The sequence below is a fragment of the Helianthus annuus genome, chromosome 8 (assembly GCF_002127325.2).
Source record: "Helianthus annuus cultivar XRQ/B chromosome 8, HanXRQr2.0-SUNRISE, whole genome shotgun sequence".
In the NCBI taxonomy this organism is placed as follows: Eukaryota; Viridiplantae; Streptophyta; class Magnoliopsida; order Asterales; family Asteraceae; genus Helianthus; species Helianthus annuus.
The window spans coordinates 22,617,783-22,633,476 of NC_035440.2; the positions used below are offsets into that span (position 1 = coordinate 22,617,783).

The 15,694-nt window shown below is 36.0% G+C and overlaps 4 protein-coding genes across 5 annotated transcripts; all 4 read left to right on the forward strand.

Moving 5' to 3' along the window:
• Positions 1-1,293: 1,293 nt before the first annotated feature.
• LOC110869732 lies at positions 1,294-1,773 on the forward strand. Its single transcript, XM_022118963.1, has 2 exons — positions 1,294-1,516; positions 1,610-1,773. Exons 1-2 carry the CDS (start codon positions 1,294-1,296, stop codon positions 1,771-1,773), a joined length of 387 nt encoding a protein of 128 aa, XP_021974655.1.
• Positions 1,774-3,180: 1,407 nt separating this feature from the next.
• On the forward strand, positions 3,181-6,501 carry LOC110872376 (organelle RRM domain-containing protein 1, chloroplastic). Of its 2 annotated transcripts, XR_004864836.1 has the most exons (10): positions 3,181-3,584; positions 3,826-3,926; positions 4,133-4,364; positions 4,443-4,540; positions 4,623-4,688; positions 4,769-4,855; positions 4,961-5,029; positions 5,111-5,217; positions 5,472-5,679; positions 6,404-6,501. XR_004864836.1 is itself a non-coding variant. In XM_022121156.2 (9 exons), exons 1-9 carry the CDS (start codon positions 3,241-3,243, stop codon positions 5,556-5,558), a joined length of 1,191 nt encoding a protein of 396 aa, XP_021976848.1. In that variant the 5' UTR covers positions 3,181-3,240; the 3' UTR covers positions 5,559-5,714. The 2 variants fall into 2 exon arrangements, 1 of the variants encoding a protein (XP_021976848.1); XM_022121156.2 differs by lacking the exon at positions 6,404-6,501 and having other exon boundaries at positions 5,472-5,714.
• Positions 6,502-6,755: 254 nt separating this feature from the next.
• LOC110872377 (GDSL esterase/lipase At5g03610) lies at positions 6,756-12,492 on the forward strand. Its single transcript, XM_022121157.2, has 4 exons — positions 6,756-7,028; positions 7,109-7,383; positions 10,741-11,053; positions 12,203-12,492. The coding sequence occupies exons 1-4, from the start codon at positions 6,767-6,769 to the stop codon at positions 12,415-12,417; spliced, it is 1,065 nt and encodes a 354-aa protein (XP_021976849.1). The 5' UTR covers positions 6,756-6,766; the 3' UTR covers positions 12,418-12,492.
• On the forward strand, positions 7,429-9,238 carry LOC110872374 (protein ALP1-like). The gene is made up of 2 exons (XM_022121153.2): positions 7,429-8,220; positions 8,312-9,238. Exons 1-2 carry the CDS (start codon positions 7,719-7,721, stop codon positions 9,160-9,162), a joined length of 1,353 nt encoding a protein of 450 aa, XP_021976845.1. The 5' UTR covers positions 7,429-7,718; the 3' UTR covers positions 9,163-9,238.
• Positions 12,493-15,694: the final 3,202 nt, after the last annotated feature.

Genomic DNA, 15,694 nt, shown 5'->3' on the forward strand with positions numbered 1-15,694 from the left:
ACTGGAACCGGGTAGAAACCGGTTTTTATGCCCATCTTTACATTTCAGTATTTGAGTATTTGGGCTTAATATTTTTATCTTCCAAATGGAACAAGTCAATTAACTACTATACAATATTTATTTTTTATTGGGCTCAAAGTTTATACATTTGTTTTAGTTTTGGGTCACAGTTTTTTTTTTCTTTTTATCTTATAAAACTGATGTGTCAATGTTAGAAAAAGATCGGTGCCAATCATAACTTACGTCCTATATGCTTTATATAAATTTAAAAAATTAACAGGTGACTTTACTCCGTCCCGCTTTATAGATTATGTGTTGTAAAATAACTTAATCATTCACATCATTGCCATGTCACTGCCACATAAAGGCTTAAGGAATAACTAAATACCCATTAACAATGTGTAGTGTAATAACTAAAAAAAAAAAAAAACAAAAGGATGTGATTGGTTTAGATTGGAGTGAGTCCCACCATCATCCCCACCTTCTCAACGGTGTCGTTATTGGAATGGCTATGACTTCAGTAACTAAACCGAATAACAAAGTGGGGCGGTGTTCAGCCCGTTAACGGGTGACATGGCACCCCCTCCCCATTACACAACACATGATCTTATATCTCCACTCTCGAAATAGAAGATGTTTATAAATAACTGTATGAGTTTATACACACGTGTGTATATATATGTGTAAATAAATGTATGTTTAGACCGCCCGTACTGGGGCGTTTTTTTTTTAAAAAAATTGAAAAATCACGCTCCAAAACGCCCAAACCCCCATTACATGGGGCGTTTTTGGGCGTTATTTTCGATGAATTTTGTTGCCGGCGTGATTATTAAAACGCTTGTGTGTTGTTGACCAGCCAATCAAATGCCACAACGGCTAGTTAACGGCTATATTATTTATTTATTTATTTTTAACCTTTTTCCTATATATATATACAAACACAATCAAAACTCATTCATTTTCAACCAAAACTCTCAAAAACTCTCTAAAAAAATACAACCATTTTATAAAAAAATGGATTCTCCTAGTTCTTCATCCATGGTAAATTTTTACTACAACGAGTATTTTGCGGATGGCGATGGTTCGACCGATGAGGAGCTTGAGCAAGAGGCGGTTACGAGTGCATGTCAACTAGCGGTGAGATATGTCAAGCATTCTAGTCGGCCTCAAGCAGAAAAAAATAAAAGAGGTTATATTGAAAGAGACCGACGCGCGGCACACGATCGTTTGATGAAAGATTATTTTGATGAGGCGCCGACATTTTCGAACGAATTTTTTAGGCATCGTTTCCGAATGAGTAAGCGGTTGTTTCTACGCATAGTCGACGACTTGGAAGCCAACTACGATTATTTTAAACAAAAACCGGATGGGAGAGGGGCACTTGGATTTACCGGTATCCAAAAGTCTACGTCGGCATTACGAATCCTTGCTTATGGTAACACTACCGATATCAACGACGAGTATCTAAAAATGGCGGAGAAAACAACACGAGACAGCTTGGAACATTTTTGTCGCGGTACAATTCTTATACTTTACTTTTTTTTTAAACGACGAGTATGCTTAGAATTTTTTTTTTGAATCTTATGTTTGTCTATATTTTTTTATAAAGGTATAGTTGATGTGTACGGTGCGCGTTATCTTAGAACGCCTACATGGGAGGACCTTCAAAAGATCTACGAGGTACATAATGCCGAGCATGGTTTGCCTGGTATGATCGGGAGCATAGATTGCATGCATTGGCGTTGGGATAACTGCTCGACTGCATCGTGGTGACCAAAAAGGACCCACTATTATTCTTCAGGCGGTTGCTTCACACGACCTTTGGGTTTGGTCGGCTTACTTTGGCGTGGTCGGGTCATGCAATGATATCAATGTTTTTGAACAATCGCCGTTGTTAGAGGAGTGGATTTCTGGCAAAGCTCCAAAAGCGTCTTACGCAAATGGAAACTACTACCCTCATGGATATAATTTGAGCGACGGAATTTATCCTAGGTATTCGATTTTCGTGAAGACGTTTAGCGATCCTATTGATGAAAAAAGAGCATACTTTAAAAAGGTTCAAGAGTCTTCACGAAAAGACATTGAGAGATGCTTTGGGGTTCTTAAACAACGCTGGCAATACTTGAGAAATCCTTGTCGTGCATGGAGCAAGCAAAAAATGAGAGATGCTATGTACGCTTGTATAATCATGCACAACTTGATTTTGGAAGACGAAGGAAAGGCGATATGCCAGAATTATGTGCCAGAAGCCGTTGAAGAGGAGCATCCACAGGTGTCAATGGAAGAAAGAGTGAATAATGCGCGAGAGTTGCGTTACGAACCGTACCATTCCCAGTTAATGGTTGATTTGGTACACCATGCATGGTCGGTTCGGTATGGACCACCTGAGGGAGAGGAAGAAATGGAGGACGAGGAAGACGAAGTTGGCGAGGGTGAAGAAAGCGAAGACGAAAACTAGTGTTTTTTTTTTAATTTAATCGGATGTTTTTTTTATTTCTAGTATTGTATTTTTTTTTAATTTAATGAAGTATTTAAGTTTAAAAAAAATTGTGAAATGCTTGAATGGGGTTATTGGCATAATGCCCCACTACGCCACTTTTGCTATAATGCCCATCGCTGACTAGGACGCCATGTGTCGGATAATGCCCCATGGTGGAGGCATTATAACACATTATCACTACACATGGTCTTATGATAAGTGTATAGCATACATACCTTCTTTAGGCTATGAGTTATGGACTCACGCCTTGCTGAGCTGGCATGTGAAAGAGGGTGAAACACTATGCCAAGGGGCGTGAAAGGTGGGTGAAATGGAGGGAACTTTGTGCAGATAACGCTTGTGAAAGGAGAAGAGTTGGTGGGCCTCAAGGCTATCAACCAATTAGATTCTATCTTTGATTTTCTTATTTTTTTTAGTTTATTTAACCAAAATGTTATTCTAATATACAAGTGTATGGTGAAAACTAGTGAAACCATTACACATAAAGATGAGAAATAGTAAGTGAGAACACATACCTATGTGACACTAACATCAAATAAAATAATATGAAACCATAACACATAGCGTTAAATAGGTTTATGGGACAAGAATCAGGCTCAAATGTGAACTATCATAAATGAATTGTGAGAACCATGAGAACTTTTACTTCGTGCGAGTTTTATCACCATTTTTACCTATTCAACCACAAAACCAACACTACCGTAACCACAAAGGCCCGGAACAACATAGGAAAAAGGCTCATGGCATCATCCATGGCGCCTGCTCTATCTTCTTCACCCCTCTTCAAACCCCTTGATAAATCACCAACAATCACCCCTTTCTCACCCTCCTCAAACTCCCTCCAAATCAACTTCGACTCACCCAGACTCTTATTACGATTCAACCACACTACCCTAACCACAATCAGCAGCTGTGCAGCACCGGCATCGAATTCAAGTTTAGCACTCACTGCTCCATCATTACATGAAGCCAATGGCCAGAACCACTGGATTGTCGTCGTTAAGGCTCCTCCACCGGAACAAGCTGGTTCCAGACCAGATGTTATCGATTATTATGTCCAAATTTTGACCAGGGTTTTGGGCAGGTCAGTATATTTTATTTTATTTTCTTTCGTTGGAATCAGGGTTTTGAAATTGGTGTAAATATAGAATTACCCAGGTGAAATATATTTACAAAATTCAAGCTTGACAATCAAATTCATTTTTTAGTACAGTATATTTGTATGTGTGGATTTGTATTAGTAATTAGCTCCATGTTTTGTTGTTATGTTGGACAAAGTTTTGACCTTTTTTTTGTTTTTGTTTCTTTTGGTTTGAATTAAACAGCGAGAAGGATGCCCAATGCTGCATATACAATGCTTCTTGTGACACGCCGCGATACAGGTTCTGCTGCAATTTAGATGAAGAAGCGTCTCAAGAACTCGCGTGTACACACTTCCCTATTTCCATTTAAACAAATTTACAACCAAAAGTAGTTAAATTCCAAGTCTGCTATATTAATGTTCTAAAAGTTCCTTAATCGAAAACATGTGCAAGTGACCCTTTTGTGTCTTCAATGATGCCTAAATGAGAAGTTAAAAGGGCTTGTTGTTGTCTTGTCGATAATGTTTTTATCTTTGTGTACGAATCATAGGTTTGCCTGAAGTATTATCGATCAAGCCCGATCCAGATGTCCGTTCTATACAAAAGGATTACAGTGATCCGAATGATGAATCGAGTTCAAATAATGACGCATTCCCTCCATTATTTCCTGGTGGAAGCTCGAAGCATTGGGTTGTTCGTGTAGAAATGCCAGAATCGAGAGTCATCAACAGGGCACAGTTGGTTGATTATTACACCGAGACGCTAACCAAGGTTTTGGGGAAGTATGTAATTTATACTAAAAACTTTTTTCCTTATATTTTCCTCTTAATCGATATTTTGATTTTATCTTATTTAAATAGCGAGAAGGATGCCCAAATGTGTATGTATCACATATCATTACAACCTGATTATGGATTCTGTTGTGAACTAGACGATGAGTGCGCAAAGGAATTAGCCGGTAATTTATATTTTAATCTTTTACGATTTGTACTTTTACCATTTTCGTCCGTATAATTTTGTAAATTGGAAGCTCGGTGCAGGTGTTCCTGGTGTTATATCTGTTAGGCCAGATAATAATGTCAATTCAGATCATAAAGATTATGAAGGTATCTTAATAAGTTAACTAAACGAGTTTTTTTTTCCACGTTTTTAGTAAGTTATTCTTAACCTTTTCAGGGTTTTGCAGGTTACAATCTTGAACATTCTAGTAACTCGGAGGATTTCTCAACGAATCAACCAACCAATATCAAAACAAAGAAGCTTTTTGTAACAGGTATGTTACATATTATAAACAATTTTCTATGTTTTTAGTAGGATATGTGTTTGCTTTGGTTCGTATGAAGGACCGGATGTTAAATGTTCTTTAATGTTTTGGCAGGTCTGTCATTTTATACATCCGAGAAAACCTTACGTGCAGCATTTGAAGGGTTCGGAGAGCTTGTTGAGGGTATATCTGTCATTTATATCTGAACATGTAAACATATTAATATTCATATATTATGATCTAATTGGTAAAGCTATGTTACAGTTAAAATTATTATGGACAAGATCTCCAAAAGGTCAAAGGGTTTTGCGTTTATTGAGTACACTACTGAAGAAGCTGCAGCCGCAGCTCTCAAAGAAATGAACAGCAAGGTGACCACCATTACACAATCCCTAAAAATTTATATTATTTATTATTATTATTATTATTATTATTATTATTATTATTATTATTATTATTATTATTATCATAACTAACGTATTAATTTGTATATTATATTTAAAAATAGATAAAAGAGTGTCCGGGTCAACCCAACGTACTTGACCCGCGAGCTGTAGTTTTAAGTGACCAATGAAGCATGCTTGTGCTAACGTGGACCCGGTCTTGTTTTTTTATGTGCATGCAGATCATAAACGGTTGGATGATAGTCGTTGATGTTGCGAAAACAAAACCACCAAAGTACAGCCGAGGGCGCCCGAGACCAACAAGTTGATGCTTTTTAGGAAACAACAAATTACAAGATTCAATATATATTATTATGTGGTGTTACAGTTTTGTCACCTTTCATGATAGTTAGGATTCTTATCATACGTTACTCGATATTAGATTAGTACATCCAGGGCCGGCCCTGAGAATTCATGTACCCTGTTCGATCTCGAAAAAACGTGCCCTTAGGTCTTAACTAAATAAAAAATTTAAACTAGTTTTTCATACAACTTTGAACCGTTGACAAAAATATAGCATTCGATAAACAGTCGACATAATAACTGAAATCGAAAATCAATCCTAAATAATAAGTAAACTGAATTCGACAATTGATTTTTAGTTGTTTACTTGTGAACTGATCCGACCCAGACACTCGGTGATCGAACGAAGGCTGTGCTGTGCTGTACTGCTATGCTGAAATCGTAAATCAATATTCCTGTTGGCTGTGTCTCTGATCGAACAAGGAACAACACCTAAAAAATTGCAGAATGATGATGAATGATGATCGAATGAAGGCCTGCAAGTGCGACGTTTCTGTTCCTCAGATCCTGTATACCTGTCGACGTTTCGGTTCCTGTAATCTGTATTGCCGCCCAGAATGGCAGAATCCTTTTTTTATTAGTTTTTAGAAAATATTGGGGTATTGGGCTCACTAACCTAATGGGCTAATAGTTTAAACAATATGATTTTTTTTTAAGTGGGCATATGTTAATATTTTTTTGGTTATACCCTATTAAAAGTTTTTTTTAACATATATAATATCGGATTTATTTTAAAAATTACGGGCCCTACGAAATCCCGGACCCTGTTCGGTTGTCCTCCCCGCCCTCCTTAAGGGCCGGCTCTGAGTACATCGGTAGTAAAGAAAACGATCCTTTTCTTGTGTAAGCATGGGTGTAACTAGAGGCAATTCGGTTGCATCGACTGACAATTTTCTGTTAGCAAAGGTATCCAACGTTGTCGTTTTCTTATAGCTTGACTGTCTAAATTGTTGTCAAAACAGTAATTTGAACCAAACCCTAAGACAAATATGCTAAACTTCCACCTTGCATTTTTTGTTCACCAATATCATGAACACAAAAACTACTCCTTAGGTGTAAGTCAATAGTCAACAACCACCACAACCAAGACCAAACTCAAAACCTACACACAAATACTAGCAATCACTAAAAACATTCACTTGCATTTGCCATTGCCATTGCCATTGCCATTGCAATGAGACAAAAAACAAGTCTGTCTCTCTTATGTCTCTTCACCTCCATAACCACAGTCATCTCCGATGACAGCTCTTCGGTTAGCACCACACGGCATCACCCGAAACATAACTTGAAGTTGTTTGTGTTCGGAGACTCGTATGTGGACACCGGAAACTGGCCAAAATCATACGGCGGTTCATGGCAGCAGCCGTATGGTATCACCTATCCCGGTAGTCCTTCTGGCAGGTTTTCGGATGGCCGTGTGCTCACGGATTACATCGGTACGATGTCCTAAACTTTATTATGAAAGTTTAACAATATACACATAATATTATTAACTGTATATTTGGTTGTAATGTAGCTGGAATAGTGGGTACAAAATCTCCAATAACATATAGAGGATGGAAATCTGGTGAGAAGAAATTATCAATGAAATATGGGATGAACTTTGCATATGGAGGGACAGGTGTCTTCAACACATTGGTGAATCAACCAAATATGACCACACAAATAGACTATTTTCAACAGTTTGTTCAACAGAAACAAGATATGCAACTCAACTCATCATCCATTGCAATCATCTCTGTTGCAGGCAATGACTATGCAACTTACTTTACATCAAATCACACCCTGAAGGTGACCACTTTCTTTTATTCATATCACTACTAAGACCCCCCGTAACGGGGCGTTTTTTTTAAAAAAATTTGAAAAAAAACGCTGCATAACGCCGGATTCGCCATTACACGGGGCGTTTTCCGGCGTTTTTTTTGAAAAAAATTTGTTTTGGCGTGATTTTTAAAACGCTCGAGAATGTGGAACGGACGAATCAAACGGCTAGTTGCTAACGGCTAGTTTTTATTATTTTTTTTTTTTTATTTCCCCCTATATATATATATATATACCCTCAAACATTTTCAACTCAAATAATCACAAAAACTCTCTAAAAAATACAAGAATTTTATAAAAACTTGATGGATTCTCCTAGTTCTTCCTCCATGCTAAACTATTGCTATCACGAGTTTTTTGCGGATGGCGATGGTTCAACCGATGAGGAGGTTGAGCAAGAGGCGGTTACGGGTGCTTGTAAACTAGCGATGAGATATGCCGAGCATTGTCGTCGCCCACAAGCCAAAAAAGGTAAAAGAGGTTATATTGAACGAGACCGACGCGGGGCACACGATCGTTTGATGAAGGATTATTTTGACGAGGAGCCGACATATTCGAACGAAATGTTTAGACGTCGTTTCCGAATGAGTAAGCGGTTATTTCTACGTATAGTCCACGACTTGGAAGCCAACTACGATTTTTTTAAACAAAAAGCGGATGCGAGAGGGGAACTTGGATTTACCGGTATCCAAAAGTGTACCTCGGCGTTACGAATCCTTGCTTATGGAAACACTACCGACATCAATGACGAGTATCTAAAAATGGGGGAGAAAACAACGAGAGATAGCTTGGAGCATTTTTGTCGCGGTAAAATTCCTATACTTTACACTTTTATTTTTTTTGTCTATGTTTACAATTTCTTTAATTTTTTTTTGTGACTATTTTTTTTTTTATAAAGGTATAATTGATGTGTACGGTGCGCGTTATCTTAGAACGCCTACATGGGAGGACCTTCAAAAGATCTACGAGGTACATAATGCCGAGCATGGTTTGCCTGGTATGATCGGGAGCATAGATTGCATGCATTGGCGTTGGGATAACTGCCCGACTGCATGGCGAGGCCAACACACACGTGGTGACCAAAAAGGACCCACTATTATTCTTCAGGCGGTTGCTTCACAGGACCTTTGGGTTTGGTCTGCTTACTTTGGCGTGGTCGGGTCATGCAATGATATCAACGTTTTTGAACAATCTCCGCTGTTAGAGGAGTGGATTTCTGGCAAAGCTCCTAAAGCGTCGTTTTACGCAAATGGAAACTATTACCCTCATGGATATTACTTGAGCGACGGAATATATCCTAGGTATTCGATTTTCGTGAAAACGTATAGTGATCCTTTTGATGAAAAAAGAGCATATTTTAAAAAGGTTCAAGAGTCTTCACGAAAAGACATTGAGAGATGCTTTGGGGTTCTTAAACAACGCTGGCATTATTTGAGAAATCCTTGTCGTGCATGGAGCAAGCAAAAAATGAGAGATGCTATGTACGCGTGTATAATCATGCACAACATGATTTTGGAAGACGAAGGAAAGGCAATATGCCAGAATTATGTGCCAGAAGCCGTTCAAGAAGAGCATCCGCAGGCGTCAATGGAAGAAAGAGTGAATAACGCGCGAGAGTTGCGTTACGAACCGTACCATTCCCAGTTAATGGTTGATTTACTACACCACGCATGGTCGGTTCGGTATGTTCCACCGGAGGGAGAGGAAGAAACGGAGGACGAGGGTGAAGAAAGCGAAGATGAAAACTAGTCTTTTTTTTTATATTCGGATTTTAATTTTTTTATTTGTAGTATTTTTTTTATTTAATCGGATTTTATGTTTTTTATTTCTAGTATTGTATTTTTTTTATTTAATAAAGTATTTAAAGTTTAAAAAAAATAATTGGGAAATGATTGCATGGGCATTATCTGAATAATGCCCCACTACACCATTTTATGGTATAATGCCCCTTGCTGACTGGGCTGCCACATGGCGCAAAACGCCCCATGGTGGGGGCATTATAATGTTACACCATTACGCATGGTCTAAACAAATGAGTATTACTAAAATCTGTTAACACAGACGGACCCACAAAATCCAAAAAAGAAAAATGTTAAATTTTTTATTTATGTCAGATTACACGTGGCGCAAACGAGCAGAGCCGAGCCCGTGCTCGGCTCGAAGGTAATTTTTCAAACTCGAGCTCGGCTCGGGCTCGACTCGTTTTGTATTTATTAATTAATTTATATTAATTATAATTATTATTAATAATAATTATTATTATACATATAATTTAGTTATTTTTTTATATTTATATAAATGGTAATTATTATTATATAAAAATATATGTTTAATATATTAATAAAAAAGTATATAAACAGAAAGCTCGTTTAGGCTCGCGAGCCGGCTCGAGCTCGATAAGCGAAGCTCGGGCTCGTTTACTAAACGAGCTTGTTTTTAGGCTCGGGCTCGAGCTGACGAGCTCGTTTAAGCTCGGCGTTCGAGCTTTTTTAGAGCCGTGCTCGAGTAGCTCGGCTCGTTTGCACCCCTACGCGGAATCCAAAAAAACCAAAAAAGGAAAAAAAAAATATTTTTTGTCGGATAAATTAACGAGGGATATACAACATCACAAAAAAAACTAAAATTGTCGTGGGAATATATTTTTAATATTACAAACATTATATAGCTTTATACTATAAATAAACAACAATGTTTTAGACATTATTATTTGTATTATTTATATTTTTTTAGTGTTAAGTTCAAATACAAATACGTTTATCGTGTTAATCATATAAATAACTAGAGTAATTATGTTTTTTTTTTAAAGTTGTGAATTATTCGCGAATGTCGGGAGGTCTAGCATACGTTATCTTAACCGGGTCCGCGCTAGAGAGCCCCCTCGCACAATAGATCCCCAATTTAAACCCCTCCATGAGAAACCCCTATCACCAAGACTCGAACTTGAGACCTTGAGGGGAAAACTCACCCGGGCCCACCATAAGTGGAACTTAAATACCCGTGGCCACCACTAGAGCACTAGTGATGGTTTACTCTACAGTTTTTGGGCTACAATAATAATTATTACTCTACAGTTTTTGGGCTACAATATTATTAATACTCCATTTTTTGTACTGTAATTACTTTAGCTCAAAACTCTAGAGTAATAATAAGAACTCTAGTTATTTATACGTTTAATAGGTTAATTTCACTTGTATACGATTTCACCCCTAGTTTTTTATACACAGATGTTGTTCTTTTTTATTTCAAAGATATTTATATTTTCTTCAAAAATATAGAAAATTTCTACTTATCCCTCCACACTATTGTCATAACATGCATATTTTGTAGGGTTTGCCAGATTTAACAAAATCAATAATCAACCAGCTAGTTTATAACATCAAGCGCATACGCAAGTTGGGAGTTCGGAAGATTGGAATCACTGCAATGGAACCACTCGGGTGCTTGCCTCAGTTCGCTGTGTCTGCATCGTATCAGAACTGTAGTAACACCGAGAACTCGCTTGCAGAGTTCCATAACCAAATGCTTGTGGAAAGCATTAAAAAGCTAAACAATGAGAGTGATGATCAGTCACTCTTTGTTGTTCTTGATCTCTACAATGCTTTCTCATCTTCTCTATATCTACAGCAGAACGTTTCTACTGGTATGTTATTTTAATACTTATAATTGGGTCGGCTAACATGATCCATTTATTAAACATGTCAGCCCAAACACAATCTCGAGCTAAATATATACAACCAAGATTGTTGACCGATAACAGGTGATGAGACAAATAAAATTAGAAACAAACCATTTACAATACTTTTTATTATTAAAATGTTGATAGGTATTTCTCATTTCTATTAAAAGGGTCAACTTGAAACAGAACACAAATATATATTGGTCAGCTTCAAAAGGGTCAACTTGAAACACAACACAAATATATATATATGGGTTAGCTTCGGGTTCAGCTATTCAACCCGCCAACTTAAAATCTGTCAACCTGACACTATTGACACCCCAAAATTTCCTAGTTTTTTTTTTTTTTTTTTTTTTTTTTTTTTTTTTTTTTTTTTTTTGCATCGACTGCATATAATTTTTTATGTTTAGGTGGTTTAGCAATTCGCACATAGTTTCTAGGTGAGTTTTGAAAGTGTGTTGGTTTTTAGGTGATCCGCTCGTAGGAATAGTGGATCATATGCCAGACCATCTCTAGCTTGTGCGAATAGCGGATCTCTTATTTCATTTTTTATTCCATTAATTAATTTAAGATATGACAACATTTTTCTCTAATAAATTGTAATATTTAACTTTTTCAAAATATATAAATACACCGTTTTGTTTGATTTTTTTTTACGAATATTCCGATATCAACTTTGTTAAAGTATACTTTTACTAAAATAACTAGGTTTTTAACAACAAAATTATATCGGAATGTCCGTAAAAAATAAAAAGACAAAACAATGTATTTTGATTTTCTGAAAAAGTTAAATATTACAGGTTATTTTAGAAAATTTTATTTTATATTATTAGTTTATGAAATTAAAAAGAAAAAAAAATGAAAAAAGAGATCCGTTTCAAGTAACGGATGTGGTTCGACATTTTTTTAGAACCTTTCCATGAGCGGATCACCTAAAAACCCACACACTTTCAAAAACACATCTAGAAACCATTTGTGAATTACTAAAATATCTAAACATTATACAAAATACTACCATTAATTATTATACATCATCAATAAAAATACATGATCTTATAAAACCAAGTAAAGTTTAAAAACAATGAGGATTTTGGTTTGTGTGATTCTTTACAGGGAATTCAAAGATGGAGAGTTTACTAAAACCGTGCTGCCAAGGTGTCAGCAAAGAATACTCATGTGGAAACATTGATGAGGTTACGAAGATGACCAAATATCGTGTTTGTGGAAACACTAATGCTTCATTTTTCTGGGACATGATACACCCTTCACAACATGGTTGGCTTGCGGTTTCGTCGCATTTACGGTCTTCCATTCTCGAGCTTCTTTAAGATGGGACTTCACACATCGAACCAATATGCATACAATACACAACCCTTTATCTAAAAAGATTGTATTGCATTTTATACATGTTTATATATGTGTTGTATAATATAAGGAACTAACTAAATTTAAGACATGAATTTAATTAAAGTTTGGATACTAGTGTGTTCAATGTTGATTTTGTGTTTTCTAGAATTAAAATAAGCAATACATGGAAATTGAAAAGGTATAACGGTTATTAATTAGTATTTACAACCCGTGCTTTACGACGGAACCGTTAAACCGAATAAAAAGTAGATTTAATAACGTTGAATCATACACGAGTGTTACGGCGTGTTAACTCGGAAAATTGACAGAAACATAAAACATAGAAAATAATAACTAAGTCGACTTAGGACTCGTGCACTGCGGCGAGTCGTTAAACCACAAAATATAAATGCAAAAACATTGAACCAAACACGCACAAAATTCGTACGCGTATACGTAATTAAGGTAAACCACTATACTAAAATAATGAGAGAACATCTTTTTTCAGGGTTAAAATTCAAACAATACCACAAAGGTTAGTTTGCAAGAGTAGAAAAATAAAGTAATAAAAAGTTTAGTTGATAAATAATAAAGTAATACAATGAGCTTCACTATCTTGTACACAAAGCAACAGTATGGAAAATATTGCATTTTTGAAGGCAAAATAAAATATTATTTGTAGATCGAGCTTCAACAAAGGCTTTGAGCTAAAGCTTAGAAATATTCAAACCAACAATTGGCTTGGATCCTCTTCCGAGCTTAATTCCTGAAGTCGGGGGCTCGGGGCATGTATAACTCCATCTTGCTCGTGGCTCGACGAGCAAGCTCAAAATCGAAGGTTAGATCCTGTAACAAAAGAACTGTAATATAGTAGAAAAATATTTGTATTTTTCTATGTAATCTTACATGTGATTAGTATATAAATATTTTTATATAAATTAGATCGTTAACATCTAACTGACTTGTGTTGTTATGACGTATAAAAATCCATGTAAATAGTAATAACATGTGAAATGATAATTCTTAGTAAAACAGAGAGCTGGGACATGTAATGCAGTACATTTATGTAGTAAAAAAATGTACTAATAGTAGAAAAATGTTTGTATTTTTCTATGCAATCTTACATGTGATTGGTATATAAATAATTTTATATAAATTAGATTCTTAACATCTAAAAATAACTTGTTATGACCTATAAAAATTGTGTTCAATCTAGGTCATTAAAACCATAAAAAGTAGTTATCGCTGTCGAGCAATGCATTGGTTACCTTCGTCGTTGATACGTTGGTGAGTATCCGTTGGTGATAGTGCCACAACGATTTCCTGGTAATAGGCGCCGGTAACCTGTTGATGGGTAAGCCGGTGTTGGTGATCCGATTAATTTAGGTTTGGCAGTCGTCAGTGGCGGAGCTTGACCAAAAGTTTCGAGGGGGCGTAAATTGATGGGACCTAAATTTTTTTTCCTATCGCTATGTTTCGGGTCGGGTCGGCTATCGATTCGGGTCAGGTCAAACAATAATAGTTCCAAATAAAACTAAAAAAAATTCATTCATTCTAAGGACCCGTTCTTACACATAAAAACTTGCGATTAAGTTTATTGTGTGGTGGGTAATCTAGGCTTAAACAAATTAGAGTTAAAATATATTTACAAAACTACTCATCACTTATATACAAAGTGGTAACAAACTTTACTTTAATTTATATATTGTATAAATATTTAGGATATACAAAGTGGTAACAAACTTTACTTCCATCACTTATATACCAAGTGGTAACAAACTTTACTTTAATTTATATATTGTATAAATATTTAGGATATACAAAGTGGTAACAAACTTTACTTTAATTTATATATTGTATAAATATTTAGGAAAAATAATTTGGGGGAGGCGATTCTATATAATTTTTAAAATTTTCGGACGAAATATCAGAACCTATACACTTCTAACCGAAACATTGGGGTGGGCGAGTGCACCCCCGGGCACCAACTAACCTTCGCCACTGGCAGTCGTGTTGAGTTACTGTATTGAACTAATCATTATAACCTAGCTATTATAACATGGACACATTTAAAATCATGTAATCTAAAAGTGACATGTACATGCATTATCTAAACGAGCCAAACGTGTTATAAATGGATTAGCAAGTTACAATTATGCTATAATCAAGTTGTAAACGTATCAAATGGGTCATAAGCGGGCTGATCGACAACTAGGTCCAACCCGAACATGATATGCTTATTAAATAGGTTAGACATGAGAACCTAATATATAATTAATTTCATGTAAGGTTCTTATCGTTTTTAAGGTTATGCCCCAAATTAACACCCTAGGCATTACCTCTAGTTAGAGCTCGCTACTTTCCTAAAAGCCCGGTTGTATATATAAACACATTATTATTATCTTTTAAAACCAAGTTATATTTTGAAGGAAATGTGCCAGAATTCGTTGTAGTGATATCTTGCCATTGTTCATTCTTTCTCAAGAAAGATTAACTACAGATACCAATACGTATCAATTTCGCTTACGGGCGTCCTGCTTGCGATATGCGCATATAATGTATATATGTGTAGGCTCTCAGGGGTCAAAAGTGAAATTGCATTAATTTTAACGTTATTTTACTAATTTCTTAAAAATAACGTTAAAAGCGGCGGACGACTAATCATGCATCATGGTGGCGTTGATAGCCGAAAGATAAGGAGATACATGCACACATCGGCTTTTGTCCTGATTGTTGGGTATTATGTGCCTCATGTCCAAGACTTGATACAAAATTACTATCGAGTCAGGAGTCTCACTGGAAACAGCCTCTCTATTCCTACGGAGTAGAGGTAAGACTGTCTACATTATTAGATTGTATATATAGCATAGAGTTAGTTCAGTGAGTTAGTTAGTTCTGGTAGGATGGTTAGTTAGTTACACCTCTAGTTTGTTATATATAGAAGTGAGGTTTATCTTGTAAAGATTGATTGATTTTGAGTTCTATGAGAGATTACTGTTTCATGCTCTTCTTCATGGTATCAGAGCATACCTTCAGCGACGGTTGATTTTCCGGTGAGATCCATCTTCTCCGGCGAGAATTTTTTTTACTATTCTGCTCTATAGTCTTTCTGATACTCTTTCTTCTTTGTGTTTTTCTCATTCTTTCTTATCCTCTGATTCATCTTTCTGTTACAATTCCGACCATCAATTCTGGCATTTTTCCTCTGTTTTGAAGCTTCCGTAATGGATTCATCTGATACAACACTCAATTTTACAT

What these genes read in the sequence shown, in the direction of transcription:
- LOC110869732 (XM_022118963.1), top strand. Translation starts at nt 1,294, where the DNA reads ATGAGTAAGCGGTTGTTTCTACGCATAGTCGACGACTTGGAAGCCAAC. An exon ending in CTTGGAACATTTTTGTCGCG is followed by an intron (nt 1,517 to 1,609) that starts GTACAATTCTTA and finishes TTTTTTATAAAG; the next exon opens with GTATAGTTGATGTGTACGGT.
- LOC110872376 (XM_022121156.2), top strand. Translation starts at nt 3,241, where the DNA reads ATGGCATCATCCATGGCGCCTGCTCTATCTTCTTCACCCCTCTTCAAA. An exon ending in AGCGTCTCAAGAACTCGCGT is followed by an intron (nt 3,927 to 4,132) that starts GTACACACTTCC and finishes TACGAATCATAG; the next exon opens with GTTTGCCTGAAGTATTATCG. An exon ending in GTTCGGAGAGCTTGTTGAGG is followed by an intron (nt 5,030 to 5,110) that starts GTATATCTGTCA and finishes GCTATGTTACAG; the next exon opens with TTAAAATTATTATGGACAAG.
- LOC110872377 (XM_022121157.2), top strand. Translation starts at nt 6,767, where the DNA reads ATGAGACAAAAAACAAGTCTGTCTCTCTTATGTCTCTTCACCTCCATA. An exon ending in TGTGCTCACGGATTACATCG is followed by an intron (nt 7,029 to 7,108) that starts GTACGATGTCCT and finishes GTTGTAATGTAG; the next exon opens with CTGGAATAGTGGGTACAAAA. An exon ending in ACAGCAGAACGTTTCTACTG is followed by an intron (nt 11,054 to 12,202) that starts GTATGTTATTTT and finishes GATTCTTTACAG; the next exon opens with GGAATTCAAAGATGGAGAGT.
- LOC110872374 (XM_022121153.2), top strand. Translation starts at nt 7,719, where the DNA reads ATGGATTCTCCTAGTTCTTCCTCCATGCTAAACTATTGCTATCACGAG. An exon ending in CTTGGAGCATTTTTGTCGCG is followed by an intron (nt 8,221 to 8,311) that starts GTAAAATTCCTA and finishes TTTTTTATAAAG; the next exon opens with GTATAATTGATGTGTACGGT.